At 44.7% G+C, this 24,709-nt stretch overlaps 2 protein-coding genes and 1 pseudogene across 9 annotated transcripts in view; 2 read left to right on the forward strand and 1 right to left on the reverse strand.

Annotated features, from left to right (window-relative positions):
* RBIS (ribosomal biogenesis factor) overlaps positions 1 to 24,709 on the reverse strand; it is a 366,698-nt gene that overhangs the window by 307,353 nt on the left and 34,636 nt on the right. The window lies entirely within an intron of this gene.
* Positions 4,640 to 24,709, forward strand: part of E2F5 (E2F transcription factor 5) — a 28,648-nt gene continuing 8,578 nt past the window's right edge. The window contains exons 1-3 of one of the 2 annotated variants that reach the window (XM_050941103.1): positions 4,640 to 4,872; positions 20,756 to 20,865; positions 22,058 to 22,219. In XM_050941103.1, the coding sequence (XP_050797060.1) occupies positions 4,711 to 4,872; positions 20,756 to 20,865; positions 22,058 to 22,219 (434 nt within the window). In that variant the 5' untranslated portion in view covers positions 4,640 to 4,710. The remainder of the gene's footprint in view (positions 4,873 to 20,755; positions 20,866 to 22,057; positions 22,220 to 24,709) is intronic. The other variant, XM_050941102.1, reaches the window with a different exon arrangement.
* Positions 12,609 to 13,680, forward strand: LOC127045403 (histone H4-like; annotated as a pseudogene).

Below are 24,709 nucleotides of genomic sequence, written 5' to 3' on the forward strand. Positions count from 1 at the left end.
GTGGCATGTACATCCCAGCTGGGGCACCAAACCGCCTTGACACAGAGTACCTCAATAGAAAGGGCTACTTTTCTACAGCTATGCAAGTGTTGATGGATCACTGGAGATTCTTCACCAGTATCAGTGTGGACTGGTCAGGAAAGGTGCATGATGCTTGTATGCTTAAGAACACAGGAAGCTGCAAGCAGGGACATTCCTTCCTGACCAGTGGATTGCAATTGGCAATAAGGAAATGCCAATAGTGATCCTAGGGGACTCAGCCTACCCCTTACTCTCCTGGCTCATGAAGCCATACACTGGCCATCTTGACAGCACCAAGGAAAGATTAAACTATTGGATCAGTAGATGCAGAATGACAATTGAATGTGTTTTTGATAGATTGATGGGACGCTGGCAGTGTTGATTCACAATATTGGATCTCTGTGAGAAAAATATTCCAATGGTTATAGCTGCCTGTTGTATCCTGCATCATATCTGTGGCTATGTCCATGCTGCACACCATTTGCAGTGGCACGGTTGGTCTGTTTAGCTACACACCACAATAAAAAGCAGGCTGCGTCCTCACTGTGGCACGAAGCTACAAGTGTCAGTGAAAGGCAGTGTCAGGAGGGAGCTGCTGGAGCCCTGCCCCACTACCAGAGTCTTTCCCTATAGTGTGGAAGTGCTCCAGCAGTTTTCTGTGGTTGGGAAAGTCTCTGGCAGCAGGGAGCTGCTGGAAACTTTCCCCTCTGTTGGAGTCTCTCCCTGCAGTGGGGAAAGACACCAGCAACAGGACATTACCCTGCTAAAAACACATTGTACAAAGGGGAAGCACTGGTTGGGCAAGTAGAGAGTCATGTATGGTACATACCTGAGTAGATACCCACAAGGTTCAGGCATGTCTTTACTCACCTAAGCAGTGCCTGCCCCACCATCTACTCTGTGCAAGGGGGACATGTACTCTACACACCGCAGAAAGAAGTGTGCAGTGTAGACATACGTTGTGAGGCAAGGGGGGAGAAGCTGCTGCCAAGATGGAGGGCAGAGGTGGAGCAGCTGTCTGCTGACTTTGAACAGACAGACACAAAGGTCATTACAATCACTAATGTGGAGCTATGCGGTTGAGGGACACTTTGAAAAGAACACTTTAACGGTCAGCCACAATATGCTGTATGCTGGACTGCTCTCTGGTCCTGACACTCTGGGTACTTATAGGAATTGCATAGTGTTTGCTACACATTTATAACTACTGAAGCTATGATTTATGCAGTGCTTGCTTTACTGTTATAAATACGACTGGGTGTTTTCTTGAACCTATGAGTTGGGTGGTGCTGTACATTTGAGTGATCTGAGTACTCCAATGCATTCTGCAATATGTGTTCTGGCTCAGCACCAGATTGGTTATGGTATGCCTGGCGCAGTTCCTTTGTTTCACGTGGCACTGCTACTTATCCCCGTTGTACCCCTTTGCCTATATCCCGTGTGCAATCTGTTTATAGATGTCCACATTTCTATGGCTTGTCTATAGCTGTGTGTGCACAGCCTCTTCTCCACATAGGCCCAGGAGATCTAATACCACCTGTCTACTCCATGCTGGAGTGCATTCTGTGGATGGTCAATTACACCAACGAGGGACAGTTGCTAAGCAGGGCCGGCTCCAGGATTTTTGCTGCCCAAAGCAAAAAAAAAAAAAAACAAAAAAAAACAAGTGCCGCCCCTAAAGGCCTGGAGTGCTGCCTCTTGAAAAGAGCCACCCCTAGCACATGCTTGGAATGCTAGTGCCTAGAGCCAGCCCTGCTGCTAACTGTTCTTGCAAAGCTGGACAAACAGAAAAAAGCATTTAAAAAATACACTGAGTATTTTGAAGGGGGTGGCAGGCATGGTTTTGGTCTGTGTGACCCTGGGCACTGCAGTCCACAATTATGACCAGAGGGGTAAGCTGCTAGATGATTGGTAGGGTCGACACAAGTCACGCAGTATCTACATTTGCAGTGTTAACCTCAGTATGTCAACCAGGGCTCCATGCCATTTGGGAGGTGGTTTCACTGAACACTTACCTGGGCTGGAGACAAATGTGAATATTTTGAGCGGTGGGTATCGTAGGTAGGAGTAGGCTGTGCTTTCCCAAACAGCCTAGCATGGCCCTGTCCACAGCGCTCTGCCTTGGCTGGCCCAGGCTGGCTGAGTGACCTGCCTCCCACAGGGAATCAAAGTGGCTGGTGCTGGGGCCATGCTGTCCGGAGCACTGGGGTTGGCCACCCCACTTAGATGCCGAGCGCAGCGGGGCTGGCTGTGCTGCCCAGCTGCCTAGAGCACCGGGACTGGGAGCAGGCTGGTCATGCTGCCCTGTTGTCTGGAGCACTGAGGCTGGGAGTGCTGCTGTATAGCACATCAGGGCTGGCCGCGCTGTCCTGTTGTCCAGAGCTGGGGCCGCGGTGGGGATGCTCTGGGCTCCTGCAGAGGAGGGAGGGGGCAGATAGGGTGGGGCAGGGCATTGGGGACAAGCAGAGGGGCCAGGGGCTAGCCTCCCCCAATGGCTGGGTCACCGGCAGCCCATGTATAGCAAGTAGGGTGATCAGACAGCAAGTCTGAAAAGTCAGGACAGGGGGTGGGAGGTAATAGGAGCCTATATAAGAAAAAGACCCAAAAATCAGGACTGTTCCTACAAAATCAGGACATCTGGTCACTCTAATTGCAAGGCAACCTCCAGCCATATAACTACACAGTGTAGAGCAGGTCTAAACCAGAGGTTACCACTTTAACTCTGCCAGGCTCACCAAGACTGCTCCAGGTAGGCTGACCATATTTCCTTATGCTGAATATGGGACACCTGGTAAAATTACTCATGTTCAAGCGAGTTCAATGGCACTTAATCGTACAAACATTCAAATTAACATCCAGTTGACTGAGCCTGTTAAAAAGAAATACTGCATAGTTGGATTCTTTTTATTTATCTTCTTATCTTTAAGGCTTTAGGGTTCACACAGAGAGAGGTGACATACACACACTAACCTCCCCCCTCCCCAGCACAGGGAAAGATGACATCACATTCCTGTACACATCTCTCACGGTGGGGGGGGGGAGGACGGAAAGTGGTGTGACCAACCGACCTGACCCTCCCTGCCTAGCGTTCTTTGCCCTCCATGCCTGGCTGGACCCCGGGATGAACCCGTCTCTCCTGGTGCCTGCCACTGTGTTTTGCCAAGGCAACACATGGGATGGGGGATGCAGGGGAAGCAGCTTGTCTGTTTCTGACCACACAGTGTCGAAAGGCAGCTAACACTTCTATGCAGGGCTCGGGTTGGGGGCAGCGGCGAAAGGGCAAAGCAGGGAGAGGCGAAGCACATAAAGAGCCAATGGGTAGGCAGCAGCGGTGACATGTAACCGGCTGCCGCCTCGCGCCTGCCCACTCACCAACCACCGCAGCTCACAAAACGCAGCCAGTGCCAGCCAGAAAACGGACGGGGGGCAGGGCTCTGCTGGCCAAGAGCCAGCACACAGTCACAGACAGACTAGCAGGGGGAGCAGTCGGCCCTGCACACTGCATCTCCCCAGGCCCCAGCCTTGCACACCCACCCCCATCGTTGGCCATGGGACCCCTTCCCAACACACACTCACTGCTTTTGAGTGGGCGGCTGGCAAGCAAGGATTCAGCCAGCAGCAGGACCCACCAGTACTGATGGGGGAGAAGCAGAAAATACGGGACAATTTGCCTGTTTTTAAGAAAAAGTTGGCAGGAGGTCTTAAATATGGGATTGTGCCTTTAAAAATGGGATATCTGGTCACTCTAGCCCAGGGGGTTTTCAAACTGGGGGTCGGGATCCCATACAGAGTCAAGAGGTTATTACATGGGGGGGGTTTCCGTGAGCTGTCAACCTCCACCCCCAAACCCCACTTTGCCTCCAGCATTTATAATGGTGTTAAATATATTTTAAAGTGTTTTTAAATTATAAGGGGGGGGGGTCACACTCAGAGACTTGCTACTTTAATAGTGTCACCAGTAAAAAAGTTTGAGAGCCACTGCCCGAGCCTAGCTCCAGCGGGAGGCCGGCCTATCAGCACGAAGCTGCTTTATGAGAGTGCAGCTTTCCCTTCGGGGACAGTGCCGGCGTCCCTGCTTCCGCCCCAGGGCTTTCACTCACTGACTGGGATGACAAACATCACACCCAACGGAGCGACACCTGGTGCAGGTCCCTGGGCTCCCCCGCTGGAGGGCGGCGCTAAGGAACAACCCCTGGCGGGTGAGTTCAAACGAGACATTCACACTCGCTCCCCACCAGCGGTGCCGCTTGAGCCCTGAAGCAGGAATAACAAACACCACACACAGGGTCCCCATCAGCAGCACCCGCACTGCAAACACTGCTCCGGCAGCAGCCCTGCTGGGCACCGCGCGACGAACACCCGCCCGCAGCCCTGGCTCCGCCGGAGCACGGCGCACCTGCGGCAACAGCCCAGCCCTCCCTTCGCGGCGCGCTGGCTGCTCTCTGCTCGCTCACGCGCCGCGACCGGCGCAGACTGCGCGCTCCCGGCGGCTGCCTTCCCTCCCCGCCCAAGTCCCACCCCCAACAGCCCGTCTCCAGGCAACAGCGGTGAGTAGCGTCACTTCCTCCTTCCTCGCACGGCCTCCCCTGGGGCTCCTGCGGGGCTCGGATTGTTGTGGCCGGGGCCGCCCGTGACACGTGGTGCCGCCGCCGCCGGGGAAGCCGCGCTCGCTGGAGTGCGGGCAGCAGCATGGCCGCTCTGGCCGAGGCGGTGAGCAGCAGCAGCAGCAGCGCGGGGGGCCCGGCGGCAGGCGGCGGCAGCAGCCGGCACGAGAAGAGCCTGGGGCTCCTCACCACCAAGTTCGTGTCGCTGCTGCAGGAGGCCAAGGACGGCGTGCTGGACCTGAAAGCGGTGCGTGCGCGGAGCGGGGCCGGGCCGGCCTGGGGTGGTCGGGTCGGAGGAAAGCCCCTGAGGGGATGGGAGCTGCCTGGGGGTCGGATCCGTAGGGGGTTCCTGGGCTAGGCTGGGATCTGGAAGCGGATGGAGTGTGGGGGAGGGGGGGAAGTTCCTACATGTGAATGTGAGGGGCTGACTGGCCCGGGGGTCGTGAGGAGGGTGGCGGGGTGCTGGAGGGGGTGGTCGGACCTGGGTAGCGTGCGGGCGGTGCGTGGCTGTGAATGCGAAGGGATGGTTGCTTGTCCCTGCGTGGGTGGGCACACCTGTGAGTTGGAGTGTCTCTGGGGGAGGAGTCACCCTGTGTGTGGTGGATCTGGGTGGTCTTTGCAGTGGAGGTGGCCCAGGGTTGGGGTGGATGTGGAGCTGAACATCATTGGAGGGCATAATATGTTTTGGGGTGGGGTGTCTCTGTGTAAGGGGCTGAACATGGGAAAAGACATGGAGGGATCTGGAGCTGAAAGTGGTGTCTGTGTGTGTGTTTTGGGGAGAGAGAATAGACAGGCTTCTTTCTCTTTCTCATGCTCTATTTCTCATAGCCCTATACAAACAATAACTCCCCCCCCCCCATTCACTTTCCAAGGAGAAACTAAAAGGTGTATTATGACTGAGAAAGGAGTCTTAGTGGGAAAGGGTTGCAGTTGGCAGGGCTTGAAACATGAGTAGGATCCTCTCCCAAGGGAGAGTGGAGTCCTGTCAGAGCATGAGTTTTCTTCCTTTCCAGTTCCCCTGCAGTGTAATGGGGCTGACTTGTAAATTGTCAACCTCTGTGGAGCCCCAACCAGTGTCATGAATCACTTGTGACGGAGGCAAGCACAGGTTGCAAAAGAGAACCTTTTCTGCCTGAGAACCAAGCAGAGAGTAAAAGCGCCTATAATAGTGTATCTGTGTCTGAAGGCAGAGAGGACTGGGGGCTTAATGGGATTGGGAGAGGAGAGAGGCTAGGAGCGGAGGTGGTCTGGGGGCAGACGGGGCTGGAAGCATGGTGTTCCCTCCCTGACCTCAATGGGGGCTGGGCCCTCCCGCCCCCCCACCTAGTACCTTCCTCAGTGCTCTGCTAGGGGTGTGGTCCTGCCCCACAGTTTGGGGACCACTGATATAAGTCTTGTTCTGGTCTGTACTTGTAAGGCTCTCTCTGTTGCACTGTTTATTTCAGCGATTGGATGTTCATTTTTTGACCAGCCAAGAGGTTTCAACTTTCCAAGAGACCAAAAGGCTCTCTTAATAGGCACAGAATGGAACAGATTGTAGGCACCTTACCCTTGGGTGAGCACTCGTAGAGACAGATCTCTGCTTAAGGTGTAGCCCCAACTTAGCTCAAGAGGGCATGGTGAAGCCTCCTGCCAGATCATGATGAACTGGATATCTAGTCTCCATAGTTTGGGTCATGTTGTAGAGTTCTGGTCACTCTGGGTTTATGTTTATGCATTACTAGTGCTTCTAACTTCCATTTTTAGAAAAAAGGCAGTTTGTGTATCTCATTTGTTTTGGAGTTATTTTGATGGAAGCACTTGGCTGCGAAAGCTTATGGTTAAATAGATATTTTAGTCTCTAAGGTGCCACAAGTACTCCTGTTCTTTTTGCTGATACAGACTAACGTGGCTGCTACTCTGAAAAAAGTGCAGATATAGCATTTGGAACGTGTGTGACTTAAACATATGTTCACAGAAACCTCAGAAAAGCAGTTGTTGGCATCCTTTCTTCAGGAACTGAAGAAGGACTAAGGTTTCTTTGCCTGTTTTCTACCTATGACTGACAGAGACGCTGGGAAGTTTTGTGTAGAAGGAAGAGTCTATTCTGTACATTACATCCTCCATTGGAAATTGGGGAATGTAGTGTGATACATTTTAATATTATGTTGTACTTGCAAACTCTGATTTTGCTGATAGAAAATGAGTATCTTTTGTTTTTTGCATTTGCACAGAAGAAAGATGACTTCCAGCTAATTCACTTAAAAATGTATTAACATTTTAAAAGTAATATCCAAGATTACCTTAACTGAAACAGTTTAGTGAAAGATTTTTCCTTTTGGTTTGCTCACATTGTGTGTTTGACAGCAATGTGTATTGTCACTTTCACTATCTCCCTATATAAACAGTTTTTCTCTTGTTGAAAAGACCCTTAAATGTCTATAGGGGAGCAGAAAAGCAGGTAAACAAAAGGACTTTTAAACAATACAAAACAAAACTTTTCAGAACATACTATTTCAATGGAGCTCAATCAGAAACATAAAGATATTCAGTTGCAAAGTTGATTGTATCCCTTTAACTCATTTCAGCACTTGTTCAGGCTATAAATTATGAGCATCCCAAATTGAAGTGATTTTGAAATGGTGTAACATAAAGTAGTTGTCTTGATACCCAATCAGATGTATCCAACTGGTGACAGAGATCTGATATTTGGAGTTTGTCAGAGATCCTTTATTTAACTGTACCACAAAGAAGTTGTCTGTTTTGTGATGCTTTGGTGGCCAAGAGGTTGTGTTTGCTGAGGTCTTTTAAACTGTTTAGTGTTTGAAGTAGTCTGGAGACTACTTACTGAAGAAAATGTTCACAGAAGGAAGAAGCAGGGCGTTCAGACATCAAATCTTGATTTCACTGAAATCAGTAACAGAATTTTAGTGGAAGCAGAATTTATCCCTACAGTCAGGTGGGCACCCAAGGACTATTGATGATAGAAAATTCATATTACCTACAGATGAATCTTTTGAAAAAGGATGAATAATTCTGTCCAAACTGCCCTAATTGCATAAGTTATTTGCAATGTTGTTGTAGCCATGTTGGCTCCAGGATATTAGGGAGACAAGGTCAGTGAGGTAATATCTTTTATTGGACCAACTTCTGTTGGTGAAAGAGATGAGCTTTCGAGCTATGCAGAGCTCTCCTTCAGGATCTTTCACCGACAGAAATTGGTCCAGTGAAAAAATATTACCTTACCCACTTTTTCTCTAATTAGGAAATAACATGTACAATGAAAATGAATTTTGGCCAATTGACTGAGACCTCATGTACTGTTTTTAGTGCAAAATACAATAGCAGTTAGCTTGAAAATTTTGTGTTCCCATATAATTAATAATAAACACCAACTGTTCTTATTGGAGGAGAAAATGTACTTTTTCTTAGTGTTTAGTATTGTGCATCAGCATTGGTGTAGATTAGAAATGCTAATAACTAAAGTGGTGGGTATGACATGAAAATGAAACTTTTCGAGGGAAGCCAGACTATATTAGGACTGTCCCAGATTGTACCACAGACTTCCTATGTGATCCTAGACAAATCAGTAAGCCTTTTTGTGCTTTAACTTTTTTCATCTGCAAAATGAGCATAGAACATCCCTGCCTGAAGGGCTGCTGTGAAGTTTACTTTATCATCTGTCATGAACTTTGGCATCCTCTGAGACAGTTTGAGAAATGGAAATTACAGTCAGTAATGATGGTTCCAGAGATGATGGAGCAAACAGAGATTTGTTTTGAACACTGCAGTATATTTACATTATGGCCCATAATGGCTCCCCAAAACTATTAGGGTTAATTTATTTAGTATTTGATTCTTATCACCATAGTATCTAAAGGTTTGTCTGCATATTAAAGTCATTCTAGAATAAAGTAGAAGCAGAATATCTATTTTGGCATAACTCCATGTGTGGACGCCCTTATTCCTGAATAAGTGTGTCCACACATGGAGTTCTTCCACAGTAGATATCCTGAATAACTCCAGGTGTAGACAAGTCCTGAGTTGTCTGTCTGTCCACTTTTTCATGGGTATGTAGGATCTCTCAGTGGCGTGGTAGTATAGTAGTAGTGATGATTGATATTTAAAGCTTTGTCTGTTTTTACCCAGAAAAGCAAAGAAAATTTGAGTGAAGAATGAAAATTAAGGCTCAGGTTTAAATCTTACTACTTCTTTTACTCCATCCTGGCGGGTTCTCTAGGTTTAAATCAGAAACTGTTTTCATACACATTTTGTTTGCTGAGCTGTTAAGTATGAGTAGAAGATGGTGGTAAACTTTATTAAAGCACAGTCTGTACTGAATAAATATTGAGTACTTTCATGACCAATCAAACTGAACAACAGTTTAGCCCAATATCTACTGTAAAGCAGTTACACATGTCTCAGTTAAGAAAGGTAGAAACCAAGTTGCATACCATAACTACATTTTCAGGGAGTTACGGTATTTCTGTAGGCAGGTGGCTCATCAGTTTTAGTTCCAGTAGCAGTCATATTTATAAGGCCAGGGGTTCCACATCTTAAAGAGACATTGCCTTGTGAACCACCTGTCCTCCCATTCAAAATCACTTACCATTTCTGTAACACTTCTGTGACAACTACAGCAGTTGTTTACATGGAAAATAATACTTAGAAGGCATTAAATAAAGGTGTTTTTAGCTTCCAGATTTAGCAATAGAATATGAAGAGGAGGAGGAGCTGGCCATCTACCTGTAGTCCACTAGCAAGTGCCCTTGTGGTCCACCGACTAAAGCTTGAAAACCACTGTTAAAACAGGCTATGGGATTATGATTTGGGCATGTGATACTGCACAGTGGTTGTCTTGTCATTCTTTTTCCTTCTTCCAGACCCATTAGGTTCTGGTGCACTGTCCCATAAATGGTAACTAGTAGCAGTTCTCTCTTTAGATGGCTCTGGATGCCTGTCATTGGCAATGGTTCTAGCATTAAATACATACCTTGTTAACATTTAGAGGTAGATGGACTGTGGTAGGAGAACTGGGAGCCTGTCTACGTTTCAGAATTAATTTGGATTAAAGGAGGGTCTGAATTTAAAATGCTACAGTTATTTTTCAGTCGTCCCATGTGTGGACATTCTTATTCCAGAATAATGTCCATCCCCATCTGTTAAGTTATTCTGGAATAACTGTGTGGGTAGACAAGCCTGGTCTAGGAGATAAAATAAAATTATCAGTGAAAAAGTGAGAAGGGAAGGGATCAGAAAGATGAAGAGGAAAGGAGGCTCCAAAACAAAAAAAAATCCCACTGGAAAAGTAGAAACAAGAAAAGAGACTGAATTAATCACATCAGAAAATGGTGCCACATGTCAACTAGGTAAAAAGCAGTGCTTGTAGAAATGCAAGCGTGCACATTGTGTGCTACCGCGAGCAAGAAGAGCAGAGCTAAGTTGTCTAAGACAAGGTTTATATTTTTTTAAGGGATGGGGAAGCAGCATACTCCTTACTTCTTGTAACTAGTGGCATGCTGATGCTGCTTCTGCTTTGATAAATGTGCCTGGATTCTAATTTCAACCAAATACCAATGAACTACTTTTAAAACTTCTGTGGAAGCATAAAATGGGTCACAGTCTAAATATTCACAGAATCTATGCATCATGCTGTGTATTTGTCTGCCAGTCATGAGCCTTCTTAAGGGAAAACCTCAAGTAGTATTTGCCTGGGTTGCATACTTATTTCAAATGGGAGGAGTTACTAGAAATGGTGACTACTGTGCAACTATTTTCCACTAAAAATACACCTCTACCCCAGTATAATGTGACCCGATATAACACAAATTTGGATATAACACGGTAAAGCAATGCTCTGGGGGGCTGCGCACTTCAGCGGATCAAAGCAAGTTGGATATAATGCGGTTTCACCTATAACACGGTAAGATTTTTTGGCTCCCGAGGACAGTGTTATATCAGGGTAGAGGTGTATTTTATTGAGCAATTCCAAATATGAGAAATTTGGAGGAGGAGAAAGGAGAGGTGATCCCAACTGAAGTGAAATGGCCTTTTCTCTTGTAGACCAGGCCTGTTGTGAGCCACCTTGGCACGTCTTGTAAAGGGATTTTCCAATTAGCGTCCTATCTGCAGTGGTGCTACCAACAGTGAGAGAATTGTTGAGATGTCTTAAGTAAAATGTTCAAAAACACCAATTTTGAAAGTGACCTAGGTGTTTAACAGCCTAAGTCTTGTTGAAAGTTAATAGGACTTAGATTTTTAAGGTGCTTTTGAAAGTTTTACCTCCCAGTCATTAAAACTTAGCCGAACATGGCATTTTTCATGAGTTCTGTAATTGTGTTGAAACCAGTTTTGTCCTGTCTGTAGTAGCAACTAAAGAGTTTCCACACGTTTATGGGTTGGAATATGTTGGGGACAGTGTCAACCCATTGCTGAAAACTTTTGTCAGAAATGGGTCACTTTCCTCTTATAGCTGGTCCCTTTCCATATCATCTGCCATATACAATTTTCAAACCCCTTTTTATTTTAGAAGGGTGTATTTTTGGATGGGGCAACGCATTTGAGACCAGTCTGCTAGCTCAGACTAACGGTATAAAATGGATAGGTTTGTTTTTTTTATTTTTTTTTAACCACAGGTGATGATAAAGACAACCATTAACTCCATTCTTCTGCAAGTACGGGGGTGGGTTTTAATTCAGCTATGAAGCAGAATTCTTTGTTACAGAAAGATGAAATTGTGTGATGCACACATATATAAATGATTAAGTATAAATCTGGAATAGACTGTTTCAGCACAGCTGTTATATTAAAAAATATGCCCTGTGTGATTTTCATAGCATTTCTCACTGAAAGGTCCTGTTTACAATTGTAACCATTTGGGCTGAGATGTTCCATATTGGGTATCTGGCTCAGAATGAATTTCTTTTTGAAAATTTCAGTCATAACTATTCATCTGTTGCAAAAAAAGCAAACGTGATTCTGGGATGCATTAACAGGTGTGTTGTAAACAAGACACGAGAAGTCATTCTTCCGCTTTACTCTGCGCTGGTCAGGCCTCAGCTGGAGTATTGTGTCCAGTTCTGGGCACCGCATTTCAAGAAAGATGTGGAGAAATTGGAGAGGGTCCAGAGAAGAGCAACAAGAATGATTAAAGGTCTTGAGAACATGACCTATGAAGGAAGGCTGAAGGAATTGGGTTTGTTTAGTTTGGAAAAGAGAAGACTGAGAGGGGACATGATAGCAGTTTTCAGGTATCTAAAAGGGTGTCATCAAGAGGAGGGAGAAAACTTGTTCACCTTAGCCTCCAATGATAGAACAAGAAGCAATGGGCTTAAACTGCAGCAAGGGAGATTTAGGTTGGACATTAGGAAAAAGTTTCTAACTGTCAGGGTAGTTAAACACTGGAATAGATTGCCTAGGGAAGTTGTGGAATCTCCATCTCTGGAGATATTTAAGAGTAGGTTAGATAAATGTCTATTAGGGATGGTCTAGACAATATTTGGTCCTGCCATGAGGGCAGGGGACTGGACTCGATGACCTCTCGAGGTCCCTTCCCGTCCTAGAGTCTATGAATCTATGAATCTGTTTCCAAGAAGAAACTAGAAAAAAAAATATTTTGTCCATGTGATAGAACTCTGGTGCTCTAGTACCCCCCAGGCTTTGGAATAGGGTCTTGAAATTTGGCAGGGGTTAGCCTTTACATCAGGAATGTCTTTTGATGTCCCCCTGAAAATCCACCCAAATTTGATCACACTATAAGCCTTTGAAAAATTGCAGCATGGCTAGTAGAGATATCTTACATTTTAGCAGCTGAATTCCCTGAAGATTGTGTTCACACAGGGCATCCTCCAGCCAGGGCCTGAATAGGATTTTCCCTGCAGTTACAGATCTGGGCTGCTGTGGGCCAGGTCTGGGCACTGAAACTAAAACAAGAAATCGGTCTCCTACCCAGACAGTGAGCAGGAGGAATCTATCTGATGCAAACATAAAAACACAGTTTTGTCTGTAACTCTAGCGAATATGTTTGGTTGTGGGAAGGGAGATAAGGGTCTTGGGAAAGGAGGCGCTAAGCGCCATAGGAAGGTGTTGAGAGATAACATCTGGGGCATTACGAAACCAGCTATTCGCCGTTTGGCTCGTCGTGGGGGAGTGAAGCGTATTTCAGGTCTTATTTACGAGGAGACTCGCGGGGTGCTGAAAGTGTTTCTGGAGAATGTGATCTGAGATGCCATTATTTTCACCGAGCATGTGAAGCAGAAGACTGTGACTGCTATGGATGTTGTCTATGCGTTGAAGCACCAGGGTCGTACTCTGTACAGATTTGGAAGCTAAGCTGTGCCAGTAATTCTCTTCGAAAAGCAAACATAAAGAGAAGAGCTGAGCTTGAAGGGATGTACTGGGACAAGGAGTCTGGGAGATAGAGGCGGGAACTGGGCCTGTGACCAAGGGCGGGAAGGACATTGGAAGTGGCTGGGAAAGGAGATTGGGTGTGGACCAGTAGGTGTGTGTGGGAAGAGACAGGGATTAAGAATCAAGGCTGAGCAGAGAGAAAGAGACAGGGTGTAAGGTAAAACTGGTACTGGTTGGGTAAAGAAACTGGGGCAAGAAGCCAGGAGGATGACACTAGGACTGGGAGCCAGTGGGGACAGAGAACGTGGGTGGGTGTGGGGTCTTGGTGGCTGGAAGCCAGGATTGGAGAGAGAAACATTGGCTAAGGAGATGTGCACAGTAGAAGTGGTATTGGATGGAGAAGGAGACTGGGGTGGAGAGTACAGGGGGGTTAGAGTAGGACTGACTGGGCAAGGCGATTGAAACTGGAATGAGAATCCTGAGGAATGGAGATTGACTTTGGGTAGGCTAGAAGAATGGGACTAGGATAAGGAGCCTGGAGTAGAGAAGAGACAGAACTAGGACAAGAATAGGTTGAAGGAGCAGAGTAGAAGGGTTCACATATGGGGAGGAATGGGCAAAAGAGTCCATGCTTGCACTCCCCTCCGGAGCCCGGAACAAAACCTAGGTTCCCTGAGTTCATCATTCCTCTGCTGTCAGCAAATCGGAGTGAAACACACTGGCAAAGTGTCTCCTCCCCCTCTAGCATAAAAGATGACAACCTGCTACTTTTGTCAGCTCAAGTGGCAAAGGTCTAAAGGTTCCAACCCAGCTGATGACCTGTGTGGGTATCAATAAGATGCCACATGCTAGAACTGTTTTTTTTCCTTTCAGTTTGCTTATTTAAAAGTCTTAGGAAATTACACAAAAACTAAATTAAAGGAATATTATTGAGTTTGCCTGTTTAACCTTAACTCACCCTCTTGTGGCTATGCATTGTGAAAAAGTCTTTGATTATATGATCATTTGCTGTTTTGTCCACAGGGACTTCTGCCTCCATCAGTGCACAGGCTGGACCTCCTCTGGGGATCACTCAGAACTGTGTAGTGAAGGAAGCTGTTGTCCGTAGGACCCCTGCTTAATTTGTTGTGGAAGTTGGAAGGTGTATTGTGAATGAGGCAGGGGATTTGAGGAGAGAGGATGGTCTCATGGTTAGGGCAGCTGAACACTGCCTTGGAGAATTGGATTCTAGCCCTGCCTCTGCCACTGAGTTCATATGTGATGCTGGCTGAGTAACCTAAACCATTCTTTTCACAGGTAATTACTAATTGTGTGTTCCTCATTTTCTGGGTGCCTGACATGAGACCCTGGGGTCTGATTTGCAGAAGTGCTGATCACACACAACTGCAGCTGAAGTCAATGGGAACTGTGCTTTGAACCTAGAAAGTGCTATATAATGCTAAGTACTTGGAAAATCAGTCCTAGATGTATTGTATTTGGCTCCCAAAATTAGTGGCTACTTTTGACCTTAATCTCATTAGGTATGTCTACATTGCAATTGAGAGGTATAATTGCAAGATATGTATGCTTACCTGAGCTAACTTTCATTTAGCTACATCAAAGCTAGCTTGAGTAATTATAACAGTGGAGACTCAGCAGTGGTCAGTAGAGTACGTGCCCAGGGTCCTGGCTGGGCAGATCCAGTGGGTGCAGCTACTGTGCTTTCATATGTCTGCAGGTGCTGCAATCACACCTGCTGATTGCAGTGTAGACATACCTTCCTTGCCTCAGATCTTCATCTGTAAATAGAGATAATACCCCCTTCCCCCGTGCACCAACATTCCCACTTTACAAGGGGTTGTAAACATTAATTAAATAATAATGATAAATTGGAGAGGGTTCAGAGAAGAGCTGTGAGATGCTTCAAGGATTCAGAAATGTCTTATAGTGATAGACTCAAGGAGCTCAATCAGTTTAGCTTAATGGAGAAAGAAGCTTATGGAGTGACTTGATTACAGTCTGTGAGTACCTACATGGGGAACATATTTAACTTTGGGCTCTTCGGTTTAGTACAGAAAGGTGTAACAGGATCCAATGGCTGGAAGGTGAAGCTCAACAAATTCAGACTGGAAATAAGTCTGAAATCTTTAACATTGAGAGTGATTAACCACTGGGACAACTTACCAAAGAGTTGTGGTGGATCCTCTGTCACTGACAACTTTTAAATCAAGAGTGAAGGTTTTTCTAAAAGATCTGCTCTAGGAATGTTGTGGGGAAGTTCTGTGGCTTCTGTTACACAGGAGTTCAGACTAGATGGTCACAATGGTCCCTTCTGGCCTTGGAATCTGTGGAGCAGTCAGATATTATAGGTTTCAGAGTATGATGAATGCCATAGAAAAACCTGTGAGGATATTAATTCTGGCTTTAGAGCAGGGTTTGACTATTGTGCAGTAAATAAGGCATAGGACCAGTGGCTTATTATCGCCTAGGGCGGAAAATTTGCAGGGGCGGCAAATTTGCTTGTGCCCCCTCCCCAACTCCGCCCCTTCCCCAAATTTCCAGCCCGCCTCCTCCCCCAGGCTCACCACGCTTCCATCCTTCCACCTCCCTCGCTGGTTTGCCGTGCGAAAGCGCCGGGAGGGAGGGAGAAGCGAGTAGCGGCCTGCTCGGAGGAGGTGGACAGAGGTGAGCTGAGGCCCACGGGCGCGAAGAGTAACCCGAGAGGGGAGGGGGGGCGGGAATCGCTCCCTGCCCCAGCTCACCTTCACTTCACTGCCGCCATCCCCTGAGCGCACCACAGTGCCTTCTCCCCCCTCCCTCCCAGGCTTGCCATGCAAAAGCACTGGGAGGGAGTGGGGAGAAGCGAGTAGCAGCGTGCTCGGGGATTAGCGGAGCTGAGCTGGGGCTGGCGGGCGCTGGGAGTAACTCTTGGGGTGGGGGGTGGGCAGGGAACAGCTCCCCAGCTCACCTCCACTCCACCTCCGCCATCCCCTGAGCACGCCACAACTCCCCTTCTCCCCACTCCCTCCTAGACTTGCCGCTGTGGAGCAGAGGTGAGCTGGTGTGGAGGGGGTGGTGGGCAAATTTGTTAAACTGCCACTGCATAGGGCACACATTGAACAACGAGGAGAAAACAGAATATTGAATAGCTGCTCATTAAGTGAGCACAGTCCATCCTTTGCACTGAATGAGGCAGGAGTCCTCTGAAAAAATAGTGTCTGATCATATAAGTAAGGATTGTAACAAAATCCATATGCATAGGGTGACAAAATTAAGGTTGCATATTTGTTTAATAAACCAGAAAAGTACAACATGCTGTTACTATTTTAATATCTTTTTGATATGGGCTGTAGTAATTCCTTCTTACCATTAATAACCTTGTTTGATACGTACTGCATGTGAAATGGAAGTAGCATTCCTTTACTTACAATGCAAGACTGTGAAAATTGTCTTCTCCATTTTCCTTTTATACTATACCTTTATCTTGTTAATTAAAACGCCAATCAGTGTGGTTTGGTCTATTGAAATTCCTTACAACTTGTTTTCTCCTGGCAGGACATAATTGCTTTGGCAGGTCAGTGAGTTGGTTACATTTTAGAAAAGATGGAAGTGTATGGCCTTTGCTGTACAATAGGTTTATTTTTTATTCTGTTTTTTGGCATTTTTAATGTATGATTACACAGACTGATGTACGAAGTGTATTCATTAGTAGATTTTGACCATAATGTACAAGTGAGTTTCATGATTAGAAATGCAAAGAGTTACTATCACATTATTCTTCAATAAAATGACTCCTGGCATCATTATCTATCTCTTCTGCTTTCCAAGATCCTTGTTTTTAATCTCACATGTATTTTATTTATTTAAATAGTTTGATGTCTTCTGCATCATTACTAAATAGTTTGAAGACTGAGTACTTTATTTAAAAATAAAACTTTCCACACACCTGTTCCAGTTTCCTTCTCTATTTTTAGAGGCGACTTAAAAAGCGGGACATGCAATACTTGCAGTATCACTCGAAGTAAAACAATAGTAGAATGGGTGCCCTTTGCTTTTGTCCACTACTTCATTCCTTTTTAGGGATAAACTCATCTGTCTCGGGCCTTGTTTATCTGCTGGGTCATAGGTTATTACCTTGATTCACATATTAATCCACCTGTACTTTGTATGTATTCTTAATTCCTCAGTCTCATAGGAGAAGAGTTGTATGTTGATTTGAATCTTAGTTGGCGGTTATGTCTTCTGGAGCAGAAATAGGGGAACTTTAATCAAGTGCTGGATGTTGTTAGGTTTAATTATGAGAGATGGCTTTAAAATCAGATTCTTTCTACTGATCTTTGCTGGATTTCCAGGTAGAAGTTACGCTTACTAAGCTTTTTTCAAAAGGTAGGGAATAATTCTGGAGACTTAATCGACATTTCTGTTCTCTAGTGAATGACTTCCACATTTGTCCATTAAATTGCTATGCTATGTTTCTGTCTCTTTTCTTTTTACGTGTTTCGATAGCTTTAGCATGGAACACGTTATATAAAAGCAAACTCAGTTCTACTCCCAATTCTAATTGTGTATTATGCCTTAATACAAGGGTCTGTATTAAAGGCTTTCTTAATTATAAAGTTGCTACACTCGGTTATGTTATATGATTTCTACATTTCTAATGGAACACATGAAGAATCAATCTGCTTTGTCGCTCTAAGTGTTTCCTCAATGATTTGGAGAGAAGGTCCAATGATGGGATCCAGAGATATATTAACAAAAGGTAGCTGCTCCGTTTTATGTCACATAAGACACACTAAAAATTTTTTGTCTAGACTTGTCATAAACAGATAGCTAAGGGTTAATGTCTCTTTCACCTGAAGCACCTGACCAGAGGACCAATCAGGAAACCGGATTTTTTCAACTTTGGGTGGAGGGAATTTTGTGTCTAAGGTCTTTGTTTTCGGTCTGCCTGCTTTCTCTGAGCTTTGGAGAAGTAGTTTCTACTTTCTAATCTTCTGTTCTAAGTGTAAGGACAAAGAGATCAGATAGTAAGTTATATGGTTTCTTTTCTTTGGTATTTGCATGAATATAAGTGCTGGAGTGCTTTGATTTGTATTCTTTTTGAATAAGGCTGTTTATTCAATATTCTTTTAAGCAATCGACCCTGTATTTTGTCACCTTAATACAGAGAGACCATTTGTATGTATTTTTCTTTCTTTTTTATATAAAGCTTTCTTTTAAGACCTGTTGGAGTTTTGTTTTCTGGGAAATTTCAGGGAAATTGAGTCTATACTCACCAGGGAATTGGTGGGAGGAAGAAATCAGGGGGAGATCTGTGTGTGTTGAATTTGCTAGCCTGATTTTGCATTCCCTCTGGGTGAAAAGGAAAGTGCTTTTTGTTTCCAGGACTGGGAACGGAGAGGGGGAGTCACTCTGTTTGGATTCACAGAGCTTGTGTCTGTGTATCTCTCCAGGAGCACCTGGAGGGGGGAAGGGAAAAAGGATTATTTCCCTTTGTTGTGAGACTCAAGGGATTTGGGTCTTGGGGTCCCCAGGGAAGGTTTTTCAGGGGGACCAGAGTGCCCCAAAACACTCTAATTTTTTGGGTGGTGGCAGCAAGTACCAGGTCCAAGCTGGTAACTAAGCTTGGAGGTTTTCATGCTAACCCCCATATGTTGGACGCTAAGGTCCAAATCTGGGACTAAGGTTATGATAAGACTAACCCCGGTTATTGAGACTTTTAACTATATTCTGTGATGTGTGGTTCTAAGGTGAACATGAGTTAATCCAGCATTGAACTGGATTAGCTTTTCAGAGTCACCAGAAGAGGTAGACTTCCTACTAGCCTCCTCTACTCTGAGGGTTTGTTTGTTTGTTGTTGCAGAGAGATACTGCCCTCCTTCTTCCATATTCTTATTCTCCACCTTCCAAAAAGAAAATTTCAGACTTTAAGGGGGGTGGGAGGAAGGAGAGGGATTTATTATTTAATATTTGGGATATGCACAGCACCTTTATACTCTTTCCTGCCTGGCATATACCCAACTGTCTGTGGAAGAACTGGCCCCTGTGTTGTGGTAATGGGCTGATTCTCTGAGCATGGATTGTAGAGCCAGCCCTGCATGCCATTTTTATATGGAGTTTGGTTGGACTTAGCCAGGAACTCTGATCTTGAAGGAGAGTTGTGCAGAATGTGCAAAGCCTTTTGTTTGTGGTTTGTATTTTGTTTGATAAATTCCTGAGAAATTTTAGTCTTTGTTACAAAACTTAAAAAAACAGGTGAAAACTGATGCAAAAAAAATCAGTCACTTTTTTGGGGGTAAATATTAGCAGTTAGTATTGGGGGATGGAAAGAACGAAAAAGCAACGAAAAAGGTTCAGAGTGTTGAAAATAAAAGCAGTTTAATGCTCGTTCATTTCATTAGCTGTACGTTAACTGTACATACACGCATGCATGTATATGTGTGTATCTTCCACTATATTGCCTTACTTTAACAGACAGCCTTGCATTTACACTCAGACTAATTTGTTATTAACGTAAGAAAATCCAGTCCTTTAGGTGGATTTGTTTAACATAATCAGTACTTTTCATGTACTTAAGTGGTCCAAAAATTGGGTTAAAATACGTAAAAACTGGGAATTGTTTTTATTAAAAATTGGTAAAAACTGAAAACTAAAGCCTTAAAATGTGTGACTGTTGAATAGTGAACCCTTTCCCTTCAGAATTATGACTAGACCAGTGTTTCTCAATCTTTTTGAGTTCAGGACCATTTATAAACCTTGATGATACGTTGCAACCCAAAGGCCTCCCCTCCGTGGTTTGGGGGGGGGGGCCCACGGGACAGGGGGACTCAGAGCTAAGATTCCAGGTGCTCCAGCCAGACGTGAATAGCTGGAACCCGCCCTCCCCCCCGCAACTAGGGGGGGAGGTGAGACAAGATAATCCTCCCCCCCCCCCAAAACACACCCTCCATATGACCCATGTCAGAAGTGGAGGGGAGCCTGGGGAGGGAATTAGGGGCAGGCAGAGGGATGCGGGGGACCGGGGGGCGGGGAGGGAAGGATATGGGAACAGAGCAGCCTGGGGGAGGGGCGATGAGCCTATAGTGCCCCCAAGTATATAGCCCCACATACTGCCCATAGGCAGTAGAGGGATGGGGGGAATTTGAGGTCCTGGAGGTAAAGTGGGGGGAATAGAGAAAAGAATTAGTTGGGGGTATAGGTAGCATGACAGAGGGGAAGTCATCAGGCTGAGTGAGAGGAGTACATTGGGTAGGGGCAAGTTTGGTGGGGAGGACAGGAATGGAAGATGGGGCTGGATGCACTTTAGGAGGCCAGTACTTACTGGAGAACATGACACAGTTTCCCTCTCGGCTCCTGTCCGTGTAGCCGGCTGGGCTTGGCGCCCCACTCTGGGTGTTACATACACCAGCGTCATAGTGCTGCTCTGGTTTAGCCTGGATACCCTGCTTCGGGGGAGGGGAGAAATTTGTGAGAGTAACATTGTGACCTGGCGCATGAAGTTGTAGCACCCCTCACTCAAATTTGGCCCAGCTTGCCCCCTGTCATCATGATGGAGGGGTTGCTAGGCCAAACCTAGGCAGCGCTGCAACCCTGTGCACCGAGTCACAACACATGGAGCAAGGAGCCAAGCCTAACCAGCCCTGCAACTCTTTGACATGTATTGGTGACCCAGTTTTGGGTTCTGACCTGCAGGTTGAGAAACCATGGACCTGGAATCTGTAGCACCCAAGGAAGCTTGCTGAGCTTCAAGTGACCAGCCTAATGGGCCAGTTTTTTGCCTTTGGTGTGCAGATTGCTAACACTTATCTCTGTTCTTTTAACAGGCTGCTGATACTCTTGCTGTGAGACAAAAAAGAAGAATCTATGACATCACCAATGTTTTGGAAGGCATAGATTTAATTGAGAAAAAGTCAAAAAACAGCATCCAGTGGAAGTAAGACGTGTCAATTCTGCATAATTTCACATTCTCAAGGGAGGGAAAAGTTGGCCTTGTTCCTTTTTCCTTGGCTATATTCAACAATAATTAAAATGCATTTTGTAATCAGTGGTAGCCTATGAAGAATATGTCAGTGGTCTCAGTCCAGTTCCTAATGACCACGTGTCCTCACTGCAATTGGCGTCCTTGTTTTCAGAGAGGCCAAAAACTGAATGGTGCTGGAGACTGAAATACTCTGAGCCGTGAAGTCTGAGGTTTTCAGCATATTTGAGGGGCAATTTAGCATTGTGTTTTTCATACTGTACCATGTCTAGATTAAAATTTCAGGACTGTCAATATGGCAATTTTTATGGGCACTAAAATTTATATAACGTAACTATATAACTTGCTACTTAAAATAAATAAATCTTTGACCTTCAGGATGAGTTTGGGCAGGGATTGGGGATGTGGCTGTGATGCGTGTGGTAGAATTGAACAGAGCAGTGCCAAGGACCAGGTAGGCAGTGTGCTAGCCTAAGATTCTGTCTATGACAAGGGTTGGCAACCTCTGGGCCAGTTAGTTTATCTGCCGCATCCGCAGGTTCGGCCAATTGCGGCTCCCACTGGCCGCGGTTTGCCGTCCCAGGCCAATGGGGGTGGGGGAAGCCGTGGCCAGCACATCCCACGCTGCTTCCCATCGCCCTCATTGGCCTGGGACAGCGAACCACGGCCAGTGAGAGCTGTGGTCTGCCAAAACCTGCCGACGCGGCAGGTAAACAAACTGGCCCGACCTGACAGGGTGCTTACCCTGGTGAGCCGCGTGCCAGAGGTTGTCAGCCCCTGGTCTATGAGAAAACGTTCCATTCTCCTATCGCCCCAGTGAAGAGCTAATTGGGGGCAATTGAGCTGGGTACGCAGCCCTGACACAGAGAATGCCACCTGCCATAAAAATGGAAAACAGTGACTGGAATCCCAACGTTGGCCCCACATTTAAGACATTTTTCAATATTTTTCTACTTAAAAAAGAAAAGCAGGAATTTTACTACCTCTTAGTATTTCATAATATAATTAATATGGTAGGTTTTTAAAAAAAAAAAAAAAAAAAAAAAAAAGCAAGACCTATGCTTCAAATTCTCTCTCTCTCTCTGTAGTTTTTTACATTATCATTACACATATTGTGACTGCATAAAATATTGTAACTTTTTAAAAGAGGTGTAGGTGCTGGCTGCAATACAAAAGAAGTCATAGACAGACTGAGGTATCTTGAAGCAGAAATTGAAGATTTGGAATTAAAAGAAAAAGAGCTGGATCAGCAAAAATTGTGGCTGCAGCAAAGCATCAAAAATGTTATGGATGACTCCACAAACAACCAATATCCTTTGAGACGTACATCGTGTCCATTCATGAAATAGAATTAAAGAAGCATCAATCATATGTGAAAAGGTTGATCACATAATATGACCTGCTCTAGAAGTGAGAAGATACTTGAACTAGGTGATCAAGTGGGGTTTACTAACTCTAGAAGAAATAGAATTGGTCTCAAGCATTTTTCTGTTAAAATGTGATTTCAGTTTTCTTTTGCACTGGTAGTGAAATTAACTCGCCTTGTGAAACAAGTACTGTGAGACAATAGCAAGATCCATTAGGCTGTGGAATACACAGTAAGATCTAAAGGAGTAGAAGAAACTTTGCTTGTGGCATTTTAAAACCAAGCTAGACAAAGTGTGGGAAGATATACTGGAGGGAACAATCTTATATTGGCAGAAAGAGGCACTGGATGATCCAATAACAGTGGTTTTCAACTTGTAGTCCATGGACCCTTGGGGTCCACAGACTGTCCAGGATTTCCAAAAGGATCTCACCTCCATTCAAAAAATTTTAGGGGTCTGCAAATAAAAAAAAGGGTGGAAAACCACTGGTTTAATAGGTCTTTTCAAGTTTTAACCTCTGTGATTGTATCAATGGCAATCTGGAAATAATCCATCCGAAATTTACACAGTGGTAATTTTTTTTAATGCAGAAAATCCAGACTTTTAGCATTAACTGAAATTAATTGCTTTTGTGATTTAAATTAGATTTAGGATACTCCAGGATACTCTTCTTTGGTTGTTCATAGGATAGGTTATCTAAATCTTTTGAAAAGAGATGTGAGTTGACAAACTCCTGAGACTTGTTGAAACTGGAACTGAAATTATCGTGTGTGTAAACAGGTAATAAGTATATTGTTTAAACTATGTTTGCTCATTATTTTGTAACCACATGTTTAGCATTCTTAAGGCTAGTCTACACTGGCAATGGTAAAGGACTTTAATGTTGCAGCGCTTTAACGTGGCTTGTGCAGTCGCGGCAGAGCACTGGGAGAGAGCTCTCTCAGGACTTTAAAATAACCCACCTCCGTGAGGTGCGTAGCTGCCAGCGCTGGTGCACTGTCTACACTGGCGCTTTGCAGCGCTGAAACTTGCTGCATTCAGGGGGGTGTTTTTTCACACCCCTGAGTGAGAAAGTTGCAGTGCTGTAAAGTGCCAGTGTAGACAAGCCTTTAGAGGCTATTGAACAAAATAGGTTATTTGAGATTTTGGAGAGGGAAAAGTGCAATCTTATCTATAAGTAGTTCTAAAGCACTTAACATTATATTATGATTGTTCAGTACAAACTGCTACAGTCAAATCAGTGATTTTTATCAGGGCAGGGGCTGCTTAAATTCACAGATCATTAACCTGATAGACTGCAGCTCTTCTGAAGTGAATCCAGTCAATACAGATAACATAATAGGTAAGGTCTCTATCAGCAAAGCAATTAAATGTGTTTAAGTGCTATGCTGACTTGAGGCCCAAATGAGCTGTGAAATTTTAAATTTCCCATTGAATAAGGAGATTACTCTGTGTGTGCACAATCCATTTTTAAATGAATTATTGATTGTGAAGGCACAGTTTGGGCCAGTTTCACAAAGCTCTGAGTGGAGTCAGTTTGCTGAGAGTGCTGGGAATGGAGTGGGATTTGACACCCCAAGCCACCCGAGAAGATCCAATAGTGAATAGTGTACCAAACCTTGTTAACAAAATAATTTAGTAATTGCAATGTAATTAAATATCTAAAGCAATGTAGGGCTAAATTTTGTCTTGTGTGATACTGCAAGCTGAATACCTAGTAAGCAAAACAAAACCCTGAGTGCCTGGCCTCTACTTCTAAACATTACAGATAAAATGACTTTCAGAAATCAGCTTTTACTTTTGAAATAGGATAGATTTGAAGTGGAAACTACAATAATTAGTTATAACCCAGTTGAAACATTGACTGAGAACATATTGCATGAAACTTCAAAATAGTTTATACAAATATATGCCACTGTCTCTCTAGCTGCAAATGGTTTCTCAGGGAAGTCCAGTCCTAAAAAACAGCCATGTGCAGTACTCAGTTTGAAATACTTATTAATTGTATGTGGTGGGATTACAAGATTAAACCCAAAATGTTGTTTTTCAGGAGTTTTGACTAGGACCAATTTGAAAGTGAAAGGGAAAGCAGGTGCTTTCAAAGTTTTTGTAAGTGTATGAGGATACGGATGTACACACAAATTTTTAAAATAGAACTTGTTTTACACCTTTGGAAGCCCTGCCGTGCACTTGCATTAAGATATATTCAGAGCTCTCTGCTCTACTTCTAAACATCCACAGGTTCCTATTTGATGGTGGTTTTTTAAATTACATTTTAGTTGCTTGCAATTATTACAAAATAATATGTGTGTTAATGGTGGCAGAGTTAGCAAATATAATTTGACTGCACCAAATTCCGTCAGACAAAATCATTAGAACCAAAATGATTTACTTTTAAACTATGTAGAAGAAAAACTTACAGAACATGGATC

This window comes from Gopherus flavomarginatus, chromosome 2 (assembly GCF_025201925.1).
Source record: "Gopherus flavomarginatus isolate rGopFla2 chromosome 2, rGopFla2.mat.asm, whole genome shotgun sequence".
Classification (NCBI taxonomy): domain Eukaryota; kingdom Metazoa; phylum Chordata; order Testudines; family Testudinidae; genus Gopherus; species Gopherus flavomarginatus.